The following is a 26,908-nucleotide window of genomic DNA, read 5'->3' as shown; positions in this document are numbered from 1 at the left end:
CGAATAAATATTTGTTCGTTCATGTATCGGCTCATTTTGACTCGAAATACTACTAATATTTTTAAAAAGCTTAATTGACTACAAGGCTATAAAGATTTATAATCAATTAAAAGTAGTAATTAAAAAAAATATAGAATAAAAATTATTAAATTATTATTAAATTAGAATCAAATAATCTTGCCCCGATTTTTAACATTTTATGACTATGTGTTAGGGTTGTTAACATGCAAAAATTTTTCTGTGCAAACTCTTGACGTAGCTCTACGTGCGACGCAAGGTATTCCTGAGTTATTTTCAGTTTATTTTTGGTTTATTTTAGGATTATTAAAAATAACCCAAAAATAACCTGAAAATAACTCAGGAATAATCTAAGCCGCACGTAGAGGTAAGTCAGCTGTCCGGATAGAAAATGCAGCTATCAAAATGAAGCTCCTATTTGGCTCACTAAGAAACTTTTTTAGCTCGAAATATAAACGAGTGTTCGGGCTCGTTTACACCCCCAACGTCGGCTAACCTCTCTCGCGGGCGATTCGTTCTTCTCCGACGACGAACTCCTCTTCTTCCTTGCCTCGATCAATGAAAACAAATTCAGGGAAGCAGCTGCTACTCCTGCTTGGTAATTTTTAGAAGACAGAAGGAAAGTACTTACCTTAGCTGAAACTTAATGGAGTTTCTGCGCGACCTCCTCCAATCTGTTCAGGTTGGAATCTGGAGCCCTTTCTCTTTAGCGGACGGTTCTTCCTCTGGTCGATACCACGAAACTTTATCGAGTTTCTTCTATTTATTTCGTACGAAATGTATTGATTATCGTGGATATCACGGGGTAGAGCTCATGGATTCACTCCGTATTTATATTTTAGGTTTCCTTGTTTCCAATTTCTATACCTTAGAGTTCTATGGTCGTCGGTCGTAACAGGGACTACCGAGATGATAGCTAAATTGCAGAGCAGTCGACTGCGGTAGGAAGAAGGGGAAAAAGACAAGGGTTAGGGTTACTTTCCTTGGTGTTTATGGTAGGAGAAGTGATATCAGAAGTACTAGAAAAATAGTAGAAGCATAAAAATAAATTTTTGTTAATAGAAAAATAGATTTACAATAAAACGCAACAGAAAATAAGAAGCATCGACATGTATTCCAAGAGCGGTGAAAGTCTGCTAGGTGGATTGGGATGGTTGATAATGGAGGTGGCAGCTAAGAAATTTTGATGGCAGCGAGGGGGAGGTGCAGGATTATAGGGACGACAAGTATTGAGGGTCGTAGGTGATTGATGGCAACGGAGGGGTGGCTGAAAGGTGTTAGACAACAAGGTAAATGCAAGAGATAGAGTTGCAGAGGCTAGGGAAGGGGATTAGGAGTGACCGACGACTTATTGGGAAAGAGGAGGAGGGTTGGATAATCAAAAGGGAGTAAGATACACACCACCCTCCTCGGATGCAGCTCACAAAGGGGCAAAAGATTCCACACAGGAATCTGAAACCAACACATGGCAAAAACTTCGCCTAAACTCTAAAAACAATAAATAAATACTCTTACACAAAGAAGAAATGAAAAAAATAAAATAAAAAAAGTAAACTCCCACATAAAAGGAAGAGGTAGTAAGGCAAGAAATATTCATAAACTAGCCATTAAAATACCTCCAAATAAAAAAGCACAAAAGGAAGTTGGAGAGGGGTGGGCGGCAGTCCCACCCCATCAAATTACCGTCACAAGCCACTCGACTTAGGTTCATCCTAAATCGGCCCTCAATTGGACCGATCGGGTCGATTAGCTACTCCCGCAAGTGCGGGAGTCTTCCGCACCCGCATCCCGCCCATGCGAGATTCTTTCGCACCTGTGTCAAGAAGATTAGGAGAAAAAAAAAGTCGCAGTGCTTTTACACTTCTTTGCTCGTTTTGTCGTCCCTCCTCAAATTCTGATTTGTATTTATGTGGGAGGGCAATTAAGTCATTTTTCTCTCCTGAAATATCACTTTACCTTTCGTTGTCCTAACCGCTCGCACGTTGGGTCAAAAAATCTCTCCTTAAAAGAGGTTATTGTTGTCCCTGAAGACGAGGCAACATGCAATATACTTTTTACCTTCACATTCTGAAACATCGGAACAACGTTCTGAACGGAGAGCCCATGGTGCAATTAGAAAATGACGAAAAATAACATTGCGACAGACGAGTTTTTAAAGAAGCTCGTCCAGCAAATGAAAAGTGAACATTCTCTCAACCATTTTTACGATGGAACCGAGGCCAGATGCCTCTTTCAACATAGAATTATAGTTTCAGATTAATTATTTTGTCACTTTAGAGAGAACCAAATGGTTGTTTTTGTTTGGCGTGTAGCTAACAATGTTTTAGGCGGCGCAGGCCACAAGCTTGGCCTGTCAGTGTCAATTGAACATTGGAACAGCACAACAAGAACCTATAGACTCTTAAGAAATAATACTACTGTAAAAGAAAGGAGCTAGACAAAAATAAAATATATCTAACAAAAGATTTGTTCACTATTAGGAGCTTATTGAATAACAATCCTCAAATATATTCGAGAATCATCGGTATGTATCTTCTCATAAAACACAAATTACATTCCAAGAAAAAATTACAGACATTTCACGCACAGCTGCTTCACCTAACGTTTCACTACAGATACAGAGTAGGCCAAGTTCAATAATTGTAATTAAAATTTACATGAAGGACATATCGCATCCTGATCTGTTCGACATTGTACACTATGTATTCATTGTACAGCAGGCAACCCTGCAAATGACACGGATAACTGGTCGGTAAACTTCTGGTGTGATAGGTGACAGAAAAAATTCAAAAATTAGAAAATTATTTTTTTCAAATTAAATGAGAAATACTAATATGAGTTAGCTATGGCTCGACAATAGCTCAATATATAAGGCTCGACATGATTATCTTCTGCTCGTGGGAAAAATAAGATTTTTTTTTAAGAGTTATCTGATTTGTTGAAAAAGGATGCAATATAAAGAAGGCAGTATAGTTGAAATTTAGCCTATTTGGAATATTTTAGAATTGTTTGGTTCGGTATTAAATAAATACAAGACTTCATATTATTGTATTTTGTTTGGAAAAAAATCAAATCAATATAAAATACAATCGACGGTCGCGGCCACACTTTATATACATTGTATTTGGAATTCTTAAAAATCTAATAAATTCCAAATACATTGAAATTGAAGAAAAGAGTGAATTCTAAATGCGTTAAACTATGCCACATTAGCATCCCATTTGTGTTTGACTTGACGGTACGGTAAAAAACGCGTTATGGTGAAAGAACAACAACTAATAGCAATAAAGCACTACAATAATGGGTTTAAGTCAATCACCTGTGGGCCGTCCTGCTCTTTTGGCTTACCAAGGGGCACAACCAAACCATCTTCAAGAATCTCAGCCTGTGACATATTTGGTGCTGTGCCACCGACTCCTTTTGTACTAAAAAGATGAAAATTCAAAACACAATGAGTGAAACAAAATAGATGGTGAGCTAAGAATACTACTATCCTTTCCTAAATCGATAGTGATAGTAGTACACAAGAATAGTTTGATCGGAGCTAAATTTAACAAAAGGCAGAGAACAGTAAAATGCTTTGAACTGGAGTGTAAATGAGTTGAGCCGAACTGCAGCTCGGCTTGTCTATCAAATATAAGCTCGATCAATGATGGGAATAGGATGAATGTCATAGGAGCTCGCCGGATAAAGCACCGACGCGACCATGCTGGCTTGTGAGACAAGCTTGAGCTCATGCTCATTTAATTAACGAGCTTGAGTTTGAGTGGCTCGATAAGCTAGACTAGCGAGCTCGATAACGAGTTGAGCTCGAGTCGGCTCGGTTCTCTTACACCCGTACTCTAAAGTCTGAACAAATAGATGAGTAATGGGCTTATATGTCATTCAAAGAACTGCCATGGGCACCAAGTTGGGTTAAATTACCAAAAATTATGACAAACAAATTATATTCTAAGGCTTGGGAAGCAGAAATGGTAGAATTAGGTTACATGAATAGGGGTGAATACAAAAAAATGGGATAAGGATAAGGATATGATGACAAGCAGGGCAATCACTTGCTTGTTTTACGCTGTATTGCTAAACTATAGTTGAGAGAAGGGAAGCTAAAAAAGGCTAACCTCAACTTTCCCTCTGGCAAGAGATGTGCATGACAGTTTGCATTTAGTAGCTCAGCCATATCTCCCAAGGCAACCTGGATGCTAAATCAGTCATAAACAAATAGAATGTAATGTTATGGAGTTCTAAAAGTACGGAAAAGCATGACAACCTCACACAGAAGCAACACCCCTGAAGAAGATTCAGGGCTTGTGCAGCAGTAATTTGCGCTTTTTGAGAACATATCCGCAAAATAAACACCTTTGCCGAACATGTAACCTGTAACAGGAGCCTCTGGGGGAGCAATCCGTAAGCCTGATAGTAGTGTAACAACATGAAAACTTGTTATTGTTCCTCTAATGTATTCTAAATCAAATATAGGGGCCTTTACAAACATACCACCCAATTTCTATCTATTTACCTATCAAACACCTAAACTTTACTTTTTATGTTTCTACCACCAAAATCTTTAATATCACATAAAAAAGACCACCATTTAAACTTTTAAAAAGTGAAATACACCTTTTCATGCATGGCTAAGCTGCATATATGTAAAATTTGAAATTTAGGTGTTAGATATGTCAATACACAAGAATTGCAAGGTATGCATGTAAATCTTCCTAAAATATAATACAAATGTGGGAATGAATTGATAAAAATTTATACAAAAACAAAAAATAACAACAACAATCTACATTGTGTTCTATTGAGTATCATATAAGATCATTTTTAATACAACATGCCCAAGTCTTTTAGGTTTGCCTCTACATTTCTTAACACAAATCGAATCTAAAATATCTACCCTCCCAACCGGATCATCAGATTGTCGATGTTTAATGTGATTAAAACATCTGCAACGGCTCTCTCTAATCTTGTCTTTCACTGTAACCACACAATCCCTATCACAAATATATTTATTTCGGATTTTGTCTTCAAGTGTCAAGCCACTCATCCACCTAAGCATTCTCATCTCAACAACATTTAACTTTATTTCATGCTTCTCTTTTAAAGGCCAACATTCTGCACCATAGAGCGTGTAGGTCTCACCACCTATAAAATTTTCCTTTAAGTTTAAGCGATACTTTTCTAATCACACAATATGCCTGATGCATTCCTTCACTTCAACCAATCAACTTGAATTCTACTAATAACATTCCATCTATATCACCATCACTTTGAACAATAGACCAGAGATATCTAAAACGCTCACACTTTTAATGATATTGATCACCCATAGTTACAACTCTACCACTAGAGCTACTCCTACTAAGATTACATTCCATGTATGCAGTTTTAGATCTACTCAACGAATGACTTTAGACTCCAATGTAGACCTTCATAATTCAAATCTTTCTCGAACTCTTTTTCTATTCTTATCTAAAAGAAGGATATCATCAATGAAAAGCATACACCTAAGTACATTCTCCTATAAATGTTTAGTAAGAGCATCCTTAAAGCCAATCCCTGATGTAATCCAAATGAAATAAAATAATACTTGGTCAATCCTTCTATTCAAACACAAGTAACAGCTCTAGCATACATATCTTTAATGACATGAATAAGTTATATCAACACTTTTTTTCTCTAAAACTGTCCAAAAGAACTTCTCTTGAAACATTATCGTAAGCATTTTCTAAATCAATAAAAATCATATATATATATTTTACCTTACACTTCCTTGTCTTAAAATCAAAAATTAATAATTGATGTTGAGTACTCAAATTTTCACTTGGAATAACCTGACAATACTTATATTCTCGATGATCTCTTTTTCTCATAAGAAAATAATCAATTTGTGTTTTATTAGATTCATTCCTATAAACAATAACATGCTCCTCTTTTCTTAAATAAAGTATTAGCAATATCAAAATCATACACTAAAGTAAAATCTAATATGGTTCTACCTTCTTCATTAATCACTACAAAACAGTAGCCACCATATATATTTCTAAAATCTTCTACCACTCTACCAATATATCCATTTAAATCTCCTTCAATAATTTTTTTTTCTAGAGAAAGCATTTGTTTTAATTCTTCTAGGACATTCCAGATTATAAACACTTATAACATTAAAATTCTTAGTACCAACAACAATCTTTAGGTTTATAATTTCACTCTAATTCTATTAATTTTTACAACATTATCTTTCAAACTCTTATCTATACTCACACTTATACCATTTTTAGTGTGACTTCTATGTGAATATCAAATTTTAAAACCTAAGCTAACAATCTCTTTAATATTTTCTCCAAACCATTTAGTTTCTTGAATACATAAAATATTTATCTTCCTATAAAGTATAATATCTACTAAATTCATTAATTTACCTGTGAGAGTATTTATATTCCAAAATATTATCCTAATAATAGTTTAATGGACTAACTTCTTTGCACGAATTCACCTATAATGTGGGAACTCTTGCTTATTTGTCACTAAACCAAAACGTCAGAGTAGCTTCCCTTGCACATTTTTCACTGTATTCAAGTCATACAGGGTGTCACTTCCAGGGGACGCCCGAGCATTTACACAAGGATTTAAAAGACTCGTGTCATGACTTTTCAACAAAAAAATTATGGTGGTTGTCGACTGCCTAACTCAAACCTTCATTTTTCACATCCAGAGCTTGGGACCCGGCAATGAAAATCTACAAGACCGCAAAAAATACATCTGCTTTCCATGACAACTCAAAAATAGTAGACCTATAAAAGCTGACAAGCGCATATATTTTATGAAATTGTACAAGAAAAAGGTGGCAAAGTTGATTTTTTCTTTTGTTAGCAAAGACAAGATATGTCCCTATTTTTCATATATCAGGTCTCAACAAATTACAAATATATCAAAGAGGCTGAAAGCATACCATAAATACAGAGTAGAATTGCAATAATAATTGCATTATTACACTAAACAAGCATTTTTCTTTGAAACCGTCTGCAAATTATCTTGGACAAGTTGCAGAGGAAACAATAATAACTCAAATGTGAATGATAGTGAGACCAACCTTGTGATAGGATGCCTGTCCAGTTTGTCAATCGAGAACCGTGCCAAAGAAGCATTCGATTTTGTACATCGGAAAACTGCAAATATGAAAGAAACAATATTGTGATTAAGGTAAGAGCTATAGGGTTTAGGTTTATAATTTAAAGTTAATGAAAGTTCGCAATTTTAAATTTACCTTTCTGAAACGCTCAGCTTCTCCTTTTCTTGAAACACTAAATAAATGTATAATGTCAACCGTGTAGCCTGAGTGTGTTTCTGCATGAGTATTTTTCAAGTATTTTTGTACCTGTTTATATGGTAGGCATAATGAATGAGGATTAAGAATGTGAACATATAAACTAATAATTAATTCAGTGAAATATAAGATTTGCTAGATTTCTCAATTTCTCTGCAAAAAATCAAACTGTGTACAATAGCATAGGGAAAAAAAACGCCATATATCTTTGGATGGTCAATAGTTCAAAACGGTGAATAATGAACATAGGCACTACTAAGATGCTGTATGAGATAATAAAATCATAGGTGGGGGGAATGGCAGAAGGGGGGTTGCACTACGTCATGAATTTGAAAAGCACCCAATTGCAAATTATTTATTTAGTATGGCACCATAGCGGCCTGTTTTGCATTTAAAATTCTTGGCAGAATCTCCTAGAGTTAATTCTATTTTGATAGTGTCAAGGACCATAAGAATCCTAATTTTACTAGAACCTACATTCGAGAAAAAAGGAGTTAAGACTATATATATATATATATACATATATTACTTTACATAGAACACATACACGCATTGATGAAAAGAAAATTAGAACGAAGAAATTACCATAAGAAATTCTTTCGAGTTGATTTCAACAGGATTCAATTCGCAGCATAAATGTTGATAGTGAGAATACAAAGGGTCTTCCTGCAAAGTAAAATAGTGTAATGTTGAGAAGAAAGGTTGCTCCTAGAATGGTTTAGGGTGCAAAACTTACAATCGCCACATTTAATAGTTAAATAGAAGATATTCATTAGTATAAGCCAAGTTCAAGGAAATTCTAAGCAGAAGTTGGATTAATTTATGTTATATTACAGAGGAACATCACAAGAAGTGCAAACAATCCAATGTCATATGATTTGCAAATATTCTAAAACAATGACAAAAAAAAAGGTTTAGTTGACGAAATTTTGGTCATTAGGTGAGCCAAGCCAACTTGTAAGCATGCTCAAACTCAACTAATTAACAACCTCATAAGCCAAACTTAATAAACTATGAACTCAGAATCAAGCCCATATTATAGTGCCTATGTTATAAGATCACGAGTTTGAGCTTTGATGCATATGATGCATCTTTGTCACGGTCATTGGTGTTTTTATGAATCCAAAAATGAAATTTATGATAATTGGCTTTGAAATATTACATATGTTATAGTTTGTTGTACGAGCTCCATCAGAATGAGTATTATGTTTAAAAGTATAAATTTAATGTGCAGATTGCATCTTTAGAATTGGGATAGTTAGAACATTAGATAAACATAGTGCAAGTAGTAGCACCAATGCTAATAACAATGATAGGACTAAAAAAATCATAATATTTGAAGTGATATTATCATAACATGTGTAACCCAAAAAAAAAAAGTAAAACCTATAAGATCAATATACATGTGTAACCAAAAAAAAAGTCAAACCTATAAACTAAATTTGATGTTATTTCTTAGTCAAACAACAATAAGAAAAAAATATCATGTATTAGTAAGGATGGTTATGGAACCTAATGTCTATATTGATTATCATAGTTGCTTCTAAATCAATGTTTAATGTAAGAAAGAGATGTTCAAACACATCAATCTGAATTGGGTATGGAAACGTCTAAGCACAAGTGATGAAGCTCGTTATCATTATAAATTAAAGGGAAAAATCAAAATAATAGTAATGTTTCTATGCTTTTTTATTCATTTAATTCAAGTTCTTCCATAATATTTTATATTGTAACGTTTTTTTAAAAAAGAAAAACTCTAACCTACAACCCAATTGTTGTCATTTATTGTGAACTCTATTAATAGCTTGGACACTTTATTCATAACTTATGTTAAACTTGATATCAACTTTGGATTTGATTGCTTTACACCCTTGCCTATGCCCTGCTTATTGTAATCCTTGATTCAAATGAATTTTCTCGTTTGTGCGGGAACTAAAATTTTAACTGAAATAAGTTATAGTTCTGCCCTTTGCGACTATTAATAGATCTTTAAAAAAAAAATTAAAGAGTTTGCATTTGAAGTCGGGGTAGGTCCTAAAGTAGATGTTGAGCAAAACATTTCTCATTGTGGCTTCCTTATGTTGTTTATAAGATAAAGTTTTTTATTAGTTGTAAGAAAATATGGTCTTTACAATGTGTTTGTTACAAGTTTTGGATTATTATCATATTCAAATCATGCCGTTATTTAGCTACCAAATTTTAAATTTGAAGCCTTTTGGATGATCCTATGCTCATATTATGCTAGCAGCAATATTTAGAACTTCAAATAATGCTGTTGATTGTTAAATACTTATTTTTCAATAAGTCTTTCAACTTCCACTTGGTGATGCAAATTAAGCCATTTCCATTGTGTTAATACAGCATCAACAATTTCATTTTCAAGTAGATTTTGACAGCCAAATGTGACTTGTGGACAGATGAAATAACAGTTGCCAATTTTCAATCTTCTTCAAGCCCACGCATTCAATTTTTAAGGCCCATCTATATTGTTTGCAGACAATTTAATTCAGAGCAAACCATTAATTCTTCAAGCACCGAGGAATTGCAGTGATCATCATATTTTTTCCTGAATTATAGACTTATGATGCTATGGAATCTATAAAAAAATAATAATGGTTCTAGTCTTTGTTGCATGCTAGGGGCAACATTTTTTCTGCCAAAGTAGAATGTCTCCCCCAACAGACTTGTTTTTTAAATAACTCTAAAGTGTCATACTAACCTTTTTGTTTTCAACTAAAGCACTAAAGTCAGACTCGATTTAGTCTATGGAAAACCTGAGCCAGCATTCATTTCCCTTATTTGCTAAAAAAACATTCTTAGTTATTTTAGCTGTAGCATTTGACACTTAAATTGTAAATTGAAAGGAGTTTTAAACATCAAGGACAATCAAAGCTCAAAATATCTAATCAACCTCCAGCTCACAAATAGAGGTTGATCTCACCATGCAACAAGCTAGTCAAGTATAAGCTTGACTCAAACCTGAGCTTATGCCAACCATAATATCCGTGAGACAAGCTGTAAGCCACGAGTTAAGCTCTACTCAACTTGATTACATCCCCTACTTGGAACTAAAAAAACACTGCATACATATGGAAACTTAGAATGATAGTATATGGTATAATTGTTTAATATGTTAATAGAAACCTGATTCTTCAACAATTTCACAAATAAGTTCATTTTTTTTTTAATTTCTAAATTAAAAAAAAATAGTTTCTCGTATTTTTAAAATGTCCGAATTCTGATTTATAGAAATAACATAATTTATTTCATCACGGGTCTCCTAGTAGCATGGTGGATGGGCATTGACATCATAAAATCTCAAAGCATCAAAGCCTAGTAGTTATAGAGAACAGCTTACATACAAATTTAACTCGCAAAGAACAATCAACTTCACCAAAAGCTTGTTACAAAATCGAAGTAGATATCTACATGCATGTGAAAAGTTGAAACTTTTAGACTGAAAATGAAAATGATGAGAATCATGGAAAGAATACCAGAGAGTCAGCATCATCTTTGAGAATCTTAGTTGCAATCTCAATCTCTCCCAAAGCTGAGACCTAAAAAAAAAAAGAAGTATAAGAGATGGGAAGCTCCAGAAAAAAAATCAATAATTATTAAAATAAAAGAAAATCTTTGTAAAATTCTCCTAATAAACCAACAACTAGATGAATTCAAAATTATAGGCAAAAACTAATGAATTTTTGAAAGTTTTATTCAATTTTTACATTAAAATCAATTACTAAAACTGTTATAAACTCATAGATTTATAAGAAAGAATTCACTAGACTGTTGAAGTCTTTGTGAACCACCATGCACACCCTCTAATAATTACCTGTTAAAAAATTACTTGATATTCAAATCAATCACAGATTCTAACAAAAATCCCAAAATCCATAGCAAAGGAGAACAGTGACTCCAAAATTTCATTATTTCAGAAGCACTGGTTATTGTAAGACTATAAATACTGAAGAATGGAAATACATAAACTCAATCAGATAAAAAAAAAGATTTGCTGTTTCTCAGAGCAGATTATGTTCTTTAGTGAATAATCTATTACTATTATTAATTTGTTGGGAGCTATAGGGTTTGAGAAAACCATGGAAAGGCTGCAGCAATCAATTTAAAAAATGCATTCCAATAAAATTTCAGAAATTCTGAAATAAAATTACCATGTCCAACTTGGATTTTAATTTGTGAGGGGTATCAATTACAAATTCACCTGCCGCATAATCAGCAACAAACGTCAGGAAAGGGTTTGTGAGATAGCAATGCAGCATATTATGGTTTAGCAAAGATAACTAGACAGGTAAAGGTTTTAGAACGTACGCATCTTTTTAAAACCGAAGTCATGGGGGATCACAGTATAGAACTCTCTGCAAATTGAATTTAATTTCAATGAATTACATATGGAACAGTGATGAAATACAACTTTCTTTTTCTTCGCAATATATATCTAGCAAAATCTATAAAAATGACACCATTACAAGTCCTTTGAGTCTTCAACAATGATCAGCCAACCAGAATGCTCATATATGAACTATAGCTATTTTCCTTGTAGTTCAAGCAGCAATTTTCAGATTATTATTATCATATATTGCTCTGAGCAAAACCATGGCAAATAGTTCAAGAAGTATGTTCCCAGATGAAAATAAAAAGGTTACGCCAGATGCAAGAATTTGTTAACCTAGTCAGAACCAATAAAAAAGCACCTATCTCAAGTAATGTAAGCTTCAATTTTCATGTTCAACCCAATGGTAAAGCCCTTTAAAAAATTATTCAGCAAGTGCTTCGATTATGTTTAAATCCTTCTTTCAATGTTATAGCAATTTGAAGTACCTTATCCAACCCATAATTCTTTAAATTTGAATGTAAAGAAATTTAAATTTAGTAAGATCACTAATTCTAAAAAAAAGGAGCAACTTCACAAGTCCCAACAAGTTCTAGTTCAAAATGTTGTTCAAGGTGACGACGAAGCGATTCTTCTAACACGGGATGCACGCAAGCGAGGGCTCCCCCACCCGCGTCCAACATCTGGAACGATCGGTCTAGGCAAAAGGGAGAGCCGATCCTATGGATTCGATGTCTCCTTTCAGCTGGGGCCCAATCCTAAATTATCTAGAGCATATATAGTTGTTTCCTGTGTTTTAGGTTTGCAGTTTTCTGTGTGCTTTTTAGGTGTCTCTTCTTCCCCTTGAGAACTGTCCTAGGGTTTCAGGTGATGCTTCGGTTGTATCTTGGTCTCCAGGTAGTGATTATCTTCCCTGCGTCATTTTGCTTCCTTTCCATGTATTTCCCGACTGCACTCCATTGCCTCAGCTTTCCCACATAGTTCCCGACCGCCATCCATTGCTGCAACCACCGAGACAGCCTCATCCCAACTATTCTCCTGCAGTTTCCTGCTCTTCCAGCCTTGCCGCCACACCACACTGCAGCCCTCCACCATTGCCCAACCTTCCCGCATCCCTTCCTGCCTACTTCCTTCGCTACAGCAGCCCGGAACTGCAAAAAATCACTATTTTCCTACAGCATTTTTCTTTTGAGCCACCTTCTCCTCTTCCGGACTTGTTGTCGCCTCTATCCCACATCCACCTTGTTGTTGCCGCCCCCAAACAGCAAACTGCTGCTTTTGGGACTGGCACCTCTTGCTGCCCTGTTGTTCCCGTGCCTATAATCACTGCAGCCACCTTTCCAAGGCCCCCCCTACGAACACCACCATCAACCGAGATCCACCCTAGCAGTGTGTCATGTGTCATGTTGTTAAATTTTTCCTTTCAAACGTGTTGGTTGTAACCGCCTATTTTGATTTTTCAGTAATAATAGTTATTTGTTTATTGTTGTTTGGGTTAACTCAGATATCAAGGTATGGGAAAATTTGTAGTTACAGTTTTGTTAACTTTTGAAACTGCAACTAGTTTTGCATTGAATGTGGAAATCATATTAAAGTAGAGCCTGCCAATCCAGCACACAGAACTAAAAAAATTTGAAGAACATGAGTGCAAGAAAAATGTATCACATATCTTCAAGAAAATTTAAATTGGTTCCTGAAATAAATGTACAACATAATGATATAGAAGAGAAATATCATTATTTAATTGTCCTTTACAAAAATAAGCAGCTTTCATGCTTCAGTAATAGATGAGGCTTACCCACTTAATTGTTCAAGTTTTTTCCTGTCCGCTTTCCCAATCACATCAGAGATTCTCCTCAAAACATCATAGCCCTGTTCAATTCAGGAGGTCCGGTGAAGATAAAACAAACTGGAGCATACTTTTAGCATTTATAAGCATGACCGGAAATCAGAAATGAACCAAAAAAAGGTGAAAACAACATTTATTCCCAGCAATTATTTGGGTCCAGCTACGTGAATTCCTATCTACAAATCTTTTCTGCTTAAAGCTGTTATTCATACTGACTGGTAAAACAATTTTTTTTAGAAACATCACTATTAAAGTCTGCTTTGACTAATGCATTCCCCTGCTAATGTTGCATTCACATGAACTGTTTGACTCTACATACTATTAAACGGAGGAATAGGCAGACTTTCATAGAGTTATGGATAATAAAATGACTCAGACCATATGATGTTAAAACAACGACTAGTTCACCACAAGTCCCAATAGTATTGCATTAATAAAAAGCACATAAAAAAAATAAATGAACAATTGCTACAAATGCACTTGGGAATTCAGTAAAATTAAGGGCATTGACTATGAGCATTCGTGGGTGAAAAAATGGCACAATGTATGTCTTAATGCATATCTAAACTAAAAGAAAAGGTTCCAACTGCAATAACTATTTAGTGTTTTGGAAATACATTACTTTGCAAGAAAACTAAACATAAATAATGCTTTAAAATCAGAGAAAAAATAACTGATGGAAATGATGCAACATAGTACATTAACACGTTAAGAAAAAAAATTAAACTTATTCATAAAATATTCTCAATATTCAGATAGTATGCCCAAACTTCTTTACTCCGAAAAAGATTAAAGGAAAAAGGAAATTGCGTAGGCTCTTAATCTATTTCATTTTATAAATACAGTTTTATATTGAAATTCCTAATAAATAGCGTATAAAAATGATAATATGTAATTAACTACTGACATGGCATCTAACTGTGCAAACATGAAACACCAGTACCTACTACATTAAATCAATCAGATATAACTAATGTAAAAAAGATGAGAGGTATTCATTGAGCATTATTGGCATCCAAACTAAGCCAGATAAAACTGACAAAGGTTTGATTTTTCAAGAAAAATTTGAAATTCAAAATGAAGTGCCTGAGTTCCATCACAAGCCTCACGTCAAACAGTTGGAAGAGCCATGATAATAATTATAAAGTTATTAAAAAAATAAAAATTTCCACTTATCCGATCAACACCATGGATGATTTGGTATTCCTCCTAGTAGAAAATATAGGGAAAAAGCTTTATGGAGTATTTGGTTATAAAGAAATCATTCTTATAGCTTAGTTGATTGTAAAGAAAAATAAAAATTTTATGAATGATGTGCAATAACTAAGAAAAGCAGATCAACAAATGGATATAAGAAATGAACTCATAAAAGAAAAGAAGGTAGAAATATACCATGGTCGCATGGAATACAGAGAATAGAGAATAAAATATGCAACAATAAGATAGGTAGATAATGTTAATATAGAAAGATTAAAAAAGTACAGATTCAAACAAAAATACTTATCAATCATGCAAAGTGTTTAGGGTGGTTTAAGGTTTTAGGGTTTAGAGTTTAGGGTGTAGGGTGTAGGGTGTAGGGTGTAGGGTGTAGGGTGTAGGGTGTAGTAGGGTGTAGGGTGTAGGGTGTAGGGTTTTAGGGTTTTAGGGTTGAGTTTAGGTAGATAATGTTAATATAGAAGTATTAAAAAACTACAGATTAAAACTAAAACACTTATCAATCATGCAGAGTGAGTTCCACAAAAACCTGACACAACATGCAATATGAAAAAAAAAAGAAAAATTAATAACAATTCATAAAGCTGCTAAAAACTGTTGGGATAAAGCTGATGATGCTACAAATGAGCCAATACAAGGAAGGATTAGCTATTTTCATTATGGATATTAGAAATCAAATATATTTATAATAAATATTTGCTTTTCTACATATGATCCATCAAACTATCCCACATTTATCATTCAAAATTTAAAAAAAAAATCTAGAACAGAAGATTCAAATTCTACAATGCAAACATGTTGTAAAAAATAATATAATTTTATATATAAAATAAACAGGAAACACATTCTTGCGTTGTGAAGCTTTTCTTTTCCTTCTATACTATTCAAAGTGAATACTACACAACAAAGAAAAAATTCTTTACTAGTGATCATAAAGATTCGTATCCATTGGAATTTTAATCATAATTCAACCCTTAAGAAGGCAACAATGTGCACAACAATGAATCAGTTGCTCAAAAATAAAAAAGAACCTAAACAATTGGAGAAATCCTGTAATTTAAAAGTTAATTTGTTTGCATGAATGTTTCAGCCAACAAATCTAATCAAAGTTTGTAATGCTTCACAACTAGCAACAGTCTTGTATAAGAAAAAAAAAACAAAACAAAAATATTTTATTCTATATATACGTAATTAAGTGCCAAAGCACACGTCTTACCTTCAGAATTGTCGATTGGCTGAGCTTACCAAGGGGCAATTTTTCAGCATTGTAGCCTGGGTAAAAAGACGATAAGCACTACTAATAAATACGATGATATCCAGTAATAAAATCTAAGCGACAAATAAGAAACAAAAAAAAAAATTGAGCACATTAGTATATAATAATTATTGCATATACACAAAGAAACACGAGCAATTTTGCTTAGAAAAAATGAGATTTCCAGGCCTATAAATCATAACTTATTAAAGTGATGCAGCGCCAACACAAATTCTAAGAACAAGCCACAAACCAAGGCACTGCATCAAGCTTTGGGTGATTCATTATGCACGACACTTAAAAAGAAGCTCACATTCGACCCCTAATCTCTCCAAAATCATTGGAGCCATGGAAGACAATTAAGACGCTTGACTTAATGTCGCTTGATGGATAGGTTAACCACACCAATCAAAGAGGCGAAGATCTTCAAAGATTGTTTGATTTCAAGAACACCCTACCTACATTATTTTGCTGACCAAATTTTGTTGCTTTTGGGAACTTTAAATTTTATAATATTTTTCTTATTTTCTTTTCATTTGCATTAGATTAAGACATCAATTCATGTAATAGTAATTTATTGGCATGGAAGAGCTTCCAAACTTGTCTAAGCTCAGGAGGCATTGTGGGCTCCGAAAATTCCCGACCATTCCCCACGACAACTCTCCGCATTTTTTTTTTATTTTTAATTTATTGAGAGAGCTTTGGAGGGTTGAACTACAAAAGGCATATTGGATTGTAGCTAAGACGTTACCTAGAGATTTCACCCTCTATTTTGTGAGTACTTTTTGATCTAGTGTTCAAAATTTCCCATAATTACCCCTCCCGATAGCGGGAGAGCATTTTCAATTAAGGCTAGTCACTAAGAATTGAGAATTAAACATATAATAACAACAGATTTAGAATTTTAAATTGTAAAATTCATCACTTGAAGCTTGAAGTGGATGGTGAGGGAATAAAGACAAAACTCGATCAAGACCTCATGGTTTCATCATCCCAGGTCATCGTGATCATTGATTTACTTAGTCAGAGGACGTAGTCGACCCAACCTAACAAAAGTACTCTTGTCAGTAGTCATGAGTTGCGTCGTCCAAGAGATTTTTGTAGAACTAGAGTGGAGGTTTGTCCAAGGGGCAAATTTAGGTCGATTTCAGCTAACAGAAGGTTTTTGTCAGTCAATTTTACCCTTATAATTCACAATTCAAATGGTAAAAAACAATTGGAAACATACGGGCTGCATTCATGAGCGTAATATAATTGTTTCATTTGGCGACAACCACCCAGTCTGAAGGTTTTGGTCATAACCGCTATTTTGTGGAGCCTTTTGGCCAAACTACGTGGACAGAAGACTCGGATTATGTCCTTACTCGGATGCAGTTACTTTGATTGTGAATATAGTGATACGTTTAATATAAGATTAGCACTTTGTGAGCTGAAGTCGGTCAGAAATTTGTCACCCTAAACAAACTATTGTGGAGGGCGGATGGAATTTGTTTTTAGTTTTTAGTGATCGAATTTTAGCTTGAATGCTTAGTTGGTTACTTTGAAAATATTGGTTTGAAAGATTGACCACTCTAGTTGAGATCTTCGATCAACACGATCATCATCAGAATTTTGACATTTAAAACTTTTATGTTTAAAGTGGGGCACTTAGTTTTGTTAATTTAAACTTTTACAAGTATAAGTTATATCGACTCCTATCTTTATAGTTAGTAGGATCAAACTATGAGATTTGGACTTATAAATTAATATTTTAAAATTTGGATGTTTGTTTGGAGATTATTAGATTCATCAACTCCAGTCTTACAAGGATGAGAATCATACTAGTTGGGTGAGACTTACAATCATGGTATATAAACAAGAAGGTCTGATTAGCCCGCATAACATTCTCGAATCTCGTATTTCAATATTTAATATTTTGGTTAGAGCATAAGCGGGGATGAAATTTCACATATTTGAATATCTTTTATAAGCTTTAAAGACCTGCATGGGTTTTAAGTCATGAACTTAATATGGAATTTACAAATGATCTCAAGTAGAACCCTTCTAAGTCTTAAAAGTGTGGGGTCGCATTTCAAGATATTGCATTTAATTTAGGAGTAACATGAAGCTTATAAATTTTGAAATCATTTGGAGCATAAGGTATTTGCAAAAATATTAAGATTTTAGGCTTTAAAAAGTAACCGTCTTCTGTTAGTTAGCAGGAGCATTGCAATCCAGCGGCAGAGATGATTAATTTCAGAAAGCTCCATGCTTGAATTATTCTTCGCCCCATATGAGCTTAAGTCCAAAAAAACTCGGTTTTTGAATTGATTTTTAAACTCTAGGAGTGTGAGTCTCCAGAGCTCAATTTTTAAAATATCTTCAAATTCATTAGTTTTAAATTTTAAAATCCAAATTTAAATATTTCTAAGCCCTGAAAATGTATATTTTAAAATCCCGAAATTTTGAAACTTTTAAAACTTTATGAGCCTAAATATTTAAAAGCTCAGGCCCCTGATATTTTAAAAACCTAAGAGCCTCAATTTTAAAAGCAATAGTCCAAATCATTTTAAAATTCAAATGGATCAAATTTATTATTATTTTATAAGCTCAAATATTTTAAAATTTTAAATTAATTACAAGTACAAATCACCCGAGATGCCGACAACCTCCTAGCGTCAATTCCCATTAGGGGGCACAAGATAGTGCCAACCTTCCTGTTATCTCAGATAAATCATTGGTCACTGTCATAAGAGACTGCAATCAGAGAGTAATAATAGAGTTTTCATCTCGGGGTTTCAAAAGACGTAACGTGGAGCAAAAAGAACATTTAACTAGCGATATCAAAAGATGTGGCGGGCCTTCAATGTACCTGCAGAAATGGTTAGATTGAAAACAGAGCTCGAGATTTTAAAAATAATTCTCCATATGAGTTTGCATTTTCCCCACCTAACGGGTACTTTGCTCCTCTCGAGTGAAGGTTTTCGAAAAAATTTCCCAATTGCCTTGATATTGCACCTAAAAAAACTCTGATTTTAAAATAACTCTCCCAAACGAGTTCCAAATTTTTTTCTATTTAACGGGTTCCTTGCTCTCGAATGGATGTTTTCAGAAATTACACCATTACCCAAATATTATATCTTTTGAGCCCTAACAACGTTATCGGCAAAATAACACAACATTACAACACATATTTTCTTATCTTCTTTTTATTTACAACACAATAACAACAACAAAATAAAATAAAATAAACATTCAAATGCCTCAAGCAAGTGTTCAGGTAGGACAACAATAATTGGGCTAAGCTAGTGTTATGATCGGGCTTGAATGAGAGGAGCAAAGGGGAACTCTCAATTTAAAATAGGAGATCGCACAGGAGCTAATGTATAATCGGCCTAGGACAGAGAAGCGTTCGACGCAGGGAGGAAGAGATGGAAGTCTCAGTCGCGACTGGGAAGAAGTCGCATGCACGGGGAGTTCGGCAAGGGGATCACGGCAGAGCGGAAGTGATCGAAGAGGGCTTCGAGTGGCTTCACGTGTGCAATGGAGAGATACGTGACGTTAGGGGGAGCATCGAGAAGGCAGTGAAGGTCGTGTTGCTTGGAAGGTGTGATGGCGAGGATTCCAGCTAAGGAAAGATCAATCGGACAAGGAGACTAGGACGAAGGAAAGGAGTTTCGAGCCTCTGCACACCGATGATTCCGTTGTTCGAGTGTAACGCAAAGATTTCAAGTTCAAAGAAGAAGCGAGAAAGACTTTGTTGTGTGGCAGAGTAGGATCAATCGTGGGGCTTCAGAAGTAGATAGGGATTTTGGACCGTGTAGAGGAAAACAGAAGGAATATAGCGAAGCAATTTGTGGTTTTCTATTTGTGAATCTTAGAGTTGTAAGAAAACGAGGGTATGCTAGAAAGAGGTTGGGTAATGGTAAACAGGGAAGGCAGGCCCAACAGAGAAATTTGGATGCAGGGCTTGGTATAAAAGAAAAACAAGAGGGGGTTTCGGCTTTGGGTAGAGGAACAGTGATGGTATGTGAAGCGAACGAGTGCCACAGGAAAGATCAATCACGGCTCGCGGCTCAGTCGTGTGAACAGAAAAGAGAATTGTGATATTTGCAATTAATGGAAGAAGATGAAGTGGAAGAGGGCAGTGAATGCAAACCTATGTGCAGTAGAATGCGATAGACATTCAACAGATTGGATTTGAACAAGAAAATGAACGAAGCTGAGAGGGAAACGTGCAGAATAAGGGCTTCAAACAAGGAAGAAGTATGGGAGAGTTTGGAACGACATTGAAAGAAAAAGGGGAAACAACGTGAATGAGTGCAAATGAAGGAGCTGGGAGTTTGGTTTGTCTGTTTGTAATTGAAGAGAACAGGGGGAGCAGTTATTCCACTCGAATCGACTCCAATAGGCGGTAAGACTCGATTAGATAAAATTTTAAGTTAATTAATTTAATTAATAACTTTTTTTTAATTTATTTCTCTTCTTCATTGTCTTTTCATTTCTATGGTCAACAAGCATATAAGGACCTTGCTTTGTACTTTATTTTCATTGAATAAAATTTATTTTTGAATGTGCAAATTTGCATAAAATACCTTGGCAGCTGCACTAATCCTTGGTAAAAATTGGTGGTTGATGAGTCCTTAGTTACATTTTCCAACTTATACATTTCCTTGTTCCAAAATTATTGCCCTTTTTTGCATAAGGTTCAACCAAACATAAATCCTTAACTTCGTCAACCACAAGGCACTTCCAACACTTTGTAACTTCCTACACATTCTCTCACAAGCCACAAAACTTTCCCAAGCCTCACCTCACCATTAAACTCAATACATGAATATGTCCTATTAAAAATCCAATATAGAGAGCATATTCTGCTGTGACCAACTAGATTAAAACTGCATCTCAACTGTTGATTCAATTTAGATGAAATTACCAAAATTAATTTCCTAACATCCCCAAGCTTCGATCTGGAGTTCCTCACACCTTTCCCTAAGAAAAACTTAATTTTCCAAGACTAAAAGTTTCAGTCTCAAATCTAATCATCCTAAATATCCTTTTTTTCTTTTCCCTGCCCATATAACCTTTCCATCACCACCACCCCAAAGAGACATCAATCAAATTGTTGCTTAGCCATCAAAATCATAGAGACCCTATGTCAAAAAAATAAATAAAAATAAATAAAAATAAAAATAAAAACTATCTTTTTGCATACTTTGAGTCCTATTTGAAGAGCACATCAAATCATCAAGAAATGCGGCCTAGAATTGGTGGGAGGAGAAATTAACATCAAATGAGAGTATTTATTATTTCTTATTTACTATTTGAGTCCGTCCTTCAATGTTTAGGGTATCTCATTGTGAAATCTTTAGAGTTTTGATACAGTGCTTTACCCAAGCATAAATGGTACGTTGCCATCAAGGAAGAAAACTAACTTCAGTGCTCCAATTAAACGAGTACATTTATATATGATTTGATGGGATTTATAAGTGAGTTTTAGATATTTATCAGTAAATTCGAGCGTACGAGAATACTTGAAGGATCCCTTTCATGGCAAAATTCACTTAGTTCTTTCTAAAATAGTCTAAGTCTTAACATAATAGCGTTAACATAGTTTTTTTTACAGGAGTGTATTAATCATCTTTATCCTACTACATCAATAAAATTGGTAACATATAAGGAGACTCTGCGGCTTCTCTTCGCTTGCTATTTGTAATTAAATAACACATTACTCAATCACTAATGTATGCATGTCTAAATCACCCTAATAAAATGCTCACGTATTGACAAACGATAAAGTACAATTAAGTGCTTTAAACAACTGATAGAAACAACCTACCTATCTCAAGCATCTGCTGCTTCATCATGCTGACATTGCAAATAACAGAGATAAATTTTGCAATGCGACCATCAAGTTTTGTCTCGCGAAGTTGTGTATCAACAGATTTTATTGGCTTAGGTACCACCTGATGGAAATAGGTAAAATATATATTTATTTGAGGCACAAACATAATATATGCCAATGCGGCTATAAATAACCAATAAAATCAAATTATAATATCCAAAGCTTTCAAATAAAAGCAACACCAAATTACCTGCTCCTCTCCAGCTTCACTATAATCCATCTCTAACAAAGTATAACATTTAGGATGACAAATAAAGTTCTTTCTGTCAGACCATCGATTCTTTGTCTTTTCAAAGAACTTTACTTCAAATTCTCTTATTGCTGTTTCTCGAGTAAAAGGACCGTGTAATTTATCTTGACCTCTTACTCCAACTCTGCCCCATCTACTGTAAACCATGAACTTGAAGCCATCGTCAGATTCTGCAATTTAGCTACATAAAGATTTCATACATATCCTGTGCATCAAGCCACATGGAAGTCTTTGCAAAATCAGATGTTATAAAGCAATGTATCAACACGACCACAAATTCTCTTGAATTTACCACGAAAAAAAGATATTCTCAGGTATTAAAAGAGGATTTTATAAAATAAATTCCTGCGTTATGTTAGTCTGAATTATGTGCATAGTGACAACTTTTGTTATTCTTTACTAGCGAATGATGGCAAAGGAACAAAGAACTGAAATACTCAAATTTCAATATCTCCAAAATCTATTGTTACAAAGAAATATATAGCACCAAAAGATAAAATCCCCCCGCCCCCACCAAACAAAAAATCTCCCTAATCAAACAACAACGAGTTTATAAAGTGAATCCTTAAATTATATTTCATAACTCTTGAGTTAAGTAGACAGTGACAGAATTGTTACAAAAAAAAAAGTGAATGGTTGAATGAGTGAACAAAGTGTTTATGGAAATTTAGAGACGAGGATACAGAACATGAAATTTAACGAGTATGAGATTTTTTCTGCCTTGTCAACACCCAATTGGTTGCTTTATGTTGCAGACTAAGATATATTTTAAAATAAACAATCAGCATTGTTAGGGATATGAAAAAACCAACAGCAAAGAGCTAGAGAGATTTGGGTAATTCAAGAAAAAAATGTCAATCATATATAATGTAAAAAGAACTGAATAGGCCCTAACTAAAACCATATCATTTATATATAAATTATTCAAAGTAATGGTTGATTACATGAAATTAAAGAGATGGTCAGATAGCTTGAGAATGGTTTATCACTAACCAAAAATTAAACATAACAGTAATGGCATACGCATGAACTTAATGATAAATCTGCCACAATTCGAGATATTGCGCATCTATTGCACATTATTGAATATTATTCAAAGAACTGAAAAAACCATGTGTTGCAGATTTATCTTCTTAAAGTTTATGATATGATTATAATAAAAACACAGCCCTTCAAAAGTATACCAGGTCAGGCACCTATTTATAGCATAAAAATCACTTCAAAAACTCGTCACGCAAGTTTGCGACGTAAAAAGTTTAGCGTCAAAATGTTTTTTGAGAATGCCATAAATCACTATTCCTCATTACCAATTGACCTTCAACATAAGTCATTCTAAAAACCAGAACCCTAAATGTAGGACAATAAATTAATTTCAATAGAATAAACAGTATTTGAATAAAATAGACCAATAATACCCACGGAAACCAACAAAACAAAACACCTAAATTTTTTCAAGTAATAATTATTAAAGTAAACAAAAAATTTATGAGTAGATAGAACAAAGTTTACAACACAAAACACATTATTATTGTCTCCAAAGTTCTTCTGGTTCAATGAAGAAACAAAAAAAATCCTCATCAATTATAGCATAAAAATCACTTCCAAATATTCTTGTGCATACATGCCTAATAAAAAGTTTAGGGTCACAATAATTCTTCTAAATGCTATAAATCTTTTTTCCACATGATTAATTGCTCCTTTAATAAATGGCATTCTGAAAAACACAGACCTAAATGTAAAGCAGGAAATTACCTTCAGAGTGAAAAAAATATGAAAGAAGAAGACTAGCAACAACAAAGAGAACAATCTACAGTTTTCTGGTAATAATTATTTGAAAAAAGTATGCAAAAAATTATGAACAGTTATTACAAACCTAAAGCCTGAATAATATAAAACTTATTGTTATTGTCTCCAACATTTGTCTGATTCAACGTAGCATCGTAAAAATCACCTCCCTGCAACAGTGAAGCAATATTTTAAATCTTTCCACACAACTACCATCATAATCATCATGTTCAACAATATAAAAAAATATATTGTATGCCATAGGATGACAATCAACCACCGTAAAAAAATGTCATTTAAATTCCATTAAGAATAAAAAAACACTAATCATTTGAACTCCAAATTGACTAAATTTGAGTTTGATTCATAATGAAAAAAGCTTTATCTAACTGTTCATCATTTAGTGGAAAAAGTTTATCTAACTGCCCAACGCTAAAAACTTACCAGTTTATCTGAAATGATTAATTGCAGTTACACCCTAAATTGAAAAAACTATAGGCAGATAAAGCTATCACCAAAGAAATAAACAGCAATAAACATGTTAAAAAAGAATTTATTCAATGCAACAAATATACAACAATATTAAAATATCAATGGTAACTATGTCAACATCATCAATTTCATACTAATATTTACATACATTTTGGATTCAGACTTCATTCAATCATAAATAAGTTATTTAATATTTTTAACTCTATTCTTCATCTTTGTCCCTCAAATTCCTTATACTTAAACAAAATGCTCTTAGCACAAATAAACTTCATAAATTGTAAGTTTCACAATCTTGATAGCCATTGTACTAACATCATGCCTGGTCATTTTAGTTTGAGCTCAAAATCCAAGTCCAGACAGTATTGATATAGAAATAATCCAGTGGTACTTAATTAAATAAAAAGGTGATTTGCAAGGATCCCTCTGGGTCAATATAAAACAAAAAATGGGAACACTGTAATATAAAGAGCACTTTGGATTCAACGTAGAAAAGAAACAAATAAATGCTTTCAAAGCTGTACAATAAGCATTGCACCAAGAATTGTTTCGGAACGTGGCTTCCTAAGTGTAATTGAAGGTGCATTCCACAGCCCATTATCATCACTACTACTAGATGATTATACTATATCTCAACAAATACCACTCTTCTTTAAATTCGTATTCTATAAAAATGCATAAGCAAGTTCAAACAAGAAAATGAAATCAATCACAAATATTTAAATAAAATCTTGAATATTTCAATAAAGAGGATGCGAGGAAAGGTTGATCATTTGAAATGAAAAATACATACATTTTGCAATACATGGAAGCTTGTTTTTATATAATCTGGAAGCCATTGGTCCAGAACAGCACCACCCTTCCTGGTAGCAGTGACCAATCTCTCTTCTTCAATCTCTTCAACCGCCACCTCTAACAATTACAATTAAAACATAAAAATTTAAATAAAATTGTTCTTCTTTTATCACACGGTTAAAAAAATGAGGGGGAAAATTCATGCAAGTCCCATCAGTTAATCTTTATTTATTTTTTAATCCATATTTTTTAAAGAAAAATCTATTACTCCTTTACAGACAAAAAGTGATCCTTCAATCCATTCTTCTATCTTTTCCTCCCTTAATCTAATGCTAAAGGGTAGTTGATATCACAAATAATTACTTGTTAAATTTTGAAATTGAATAGGGAAAAAAAAAAGATCGGGAACTCCTCATAAGAAAATTGATCATAAGGGCATTAAAAGAATTCATAAATAACAAGATAATATCCATAAATTACAAGAAATTTATATAAAAATCACAAAGCAATGCATTTTGGCTATGGATAAACTGCCAGATAGTTTTATAAAAGCTGCAATGACAACTCTTTTTGTGCAAGACAACACTGAAAGCATTATTTTTCTGTGAAACGAAAAATTGAGTGTCTTGTTGTCTATGGAAATTTATCAAGAACTAATGATGGATTTTTAAGAAGAGGTCATAATATGATTTTTTTCCTAATTTAAGACATCAATATAACACACTTATCCAAATCAATTAAAAAAAAGAATGTCAATATGAATTCCTCCAAAAAACTTAAATAGCAAAATCAACTTCGAAACAAATGATTCAAAATACAGAAACACTCACCTTCCACAGTTCCTTTTGGGATCTCTGCAACTCCTGAAAGCCTCTTGACAAGCTCCATCTTCGTCCCAGTCGCCGAAACCCCGCATCGGGCGGCCAAATCCTTCAACTCGCGCACAGTGTACTTCACTAACTTCTCTTTTTCTAAGCATACCTCCTCCTCCCGATCAACAGCATCGTCATCGGAGCTCCTCTTCCTCTTCCCTGGACCGTTCGACACCCCACTCGCAGGGACAGCCTCATCAGGATCGGCCTCCTTTTCCTTCTCCTCTTCGCTCTGCAACGCCGCTTCAAGCCTTTTGACCTGGATTTGAAACAAATGAGTTCGAGGATTTTGAGGATGAGAAGAAGCTGGAAAAGGAGAGACGAAGGCCTACGAGGATGGGTTTGGTGCCGGTAGTGTCGAGGCCTCGGAGTGATAGCTTGGCTCGGAGCTCGTCGACTTTTAGCTTGGAAGCCATTTTGTCTCTCTCAGTCCCCCTCTCGCCTCGCTCTCAGGGCAACGAGGAATTTTGAAAGAGAAGCGGAGCACTTTGGGTTTATATACTGTCCTGCTTAGCAGAGAAAGACGAAAGCTTGCGAAGGAAGAAGCAAGCATGCCGGCGCATTAATTTTGACATTTAAAACATTTTGCATATGCTTGAAAAAAAAAGTGTTTTTTTTTTCTTTTTTTTTAATTAAAATAATGATACCTTTTTACATTATATGAACAATTTTGATGTTATAAATATAGAAAGCTAATTTTTTATGTGTTAATATATAAATTTACAGCAATTATGTGATATGTGTGTTAATGCTCTATATTTTATTGGGTTCAAGTCACTATAAATGCTCTTTAGAAAGTTTAAATGAATTTAACTGTAAAC

At 34.0% G+C, this 26,908-nt stretch overlaps 1 protein-coding gene across 1 annotated transcript; it reads right to left on the bottom strand.

Moving 5' to 3' along the window:
- Positions 1–2,433: 2,433 nt before the first annotated feature.
- LOC110038260 (poly [ADP-ribose] polymerase 2-A) lies at positions 2,434–26,609 on the bottom strand. Its single transcript, XM_020743043.1, has 18 exons — positions 26,420–26,609; positions 26,046–26,346; positions 25,214–25,332; positions 24,020–24,101; positions 22,087–22,316; positions 21,831–21,957; positions 15,974–16,029; positions 13,492–13,565; positions 11,672–11,718; positions 11,515–11,564; positions 10,840–10,902; positions 7,931–8,011; positions 7,286–7,396; positions 7,112–7,187; positions 4,286–4,428; positions 4,137–4,210; positions 3,338–3,443; positions 2,434–2,744 (listed from the first exon to the last, which is right to left on the bottom strand). The coding sequence occupies exons 1-18, from the start codon at positions 26,501–26,503 to the stop codon at positions 2,652–2,654; spliced, it is 1,917 nt and encodes a 638-aa protein (XP_020598702.1). The 5' UTR covers positions 26,504–26,609; the 3' UTR covers positions 2,434–2,651.
- Between the last annotated feature and the right edge of the window lie 299 nt (positions 26,610–26,908).

The sequence above is a fragment of the Phalaenopsis equestris genome, unplaced genomic scaffold (assembly GCF_001263595.1).
Source record: "Phalaenopsis equestris unplaced genomic scaffold, ASM126359v1 Scaffold000002, whole genome shotgun sequence".
NCBI lineage: Eukaryota > Viridiplantae > Streptophyta > Magnoliopsida > Asparagales > Orchidaceae > Phalaenopsis > Phalaenopsis equestris.
This window is presented reverse-complemented; position numbering and strand designations above follow the sequence as displayed.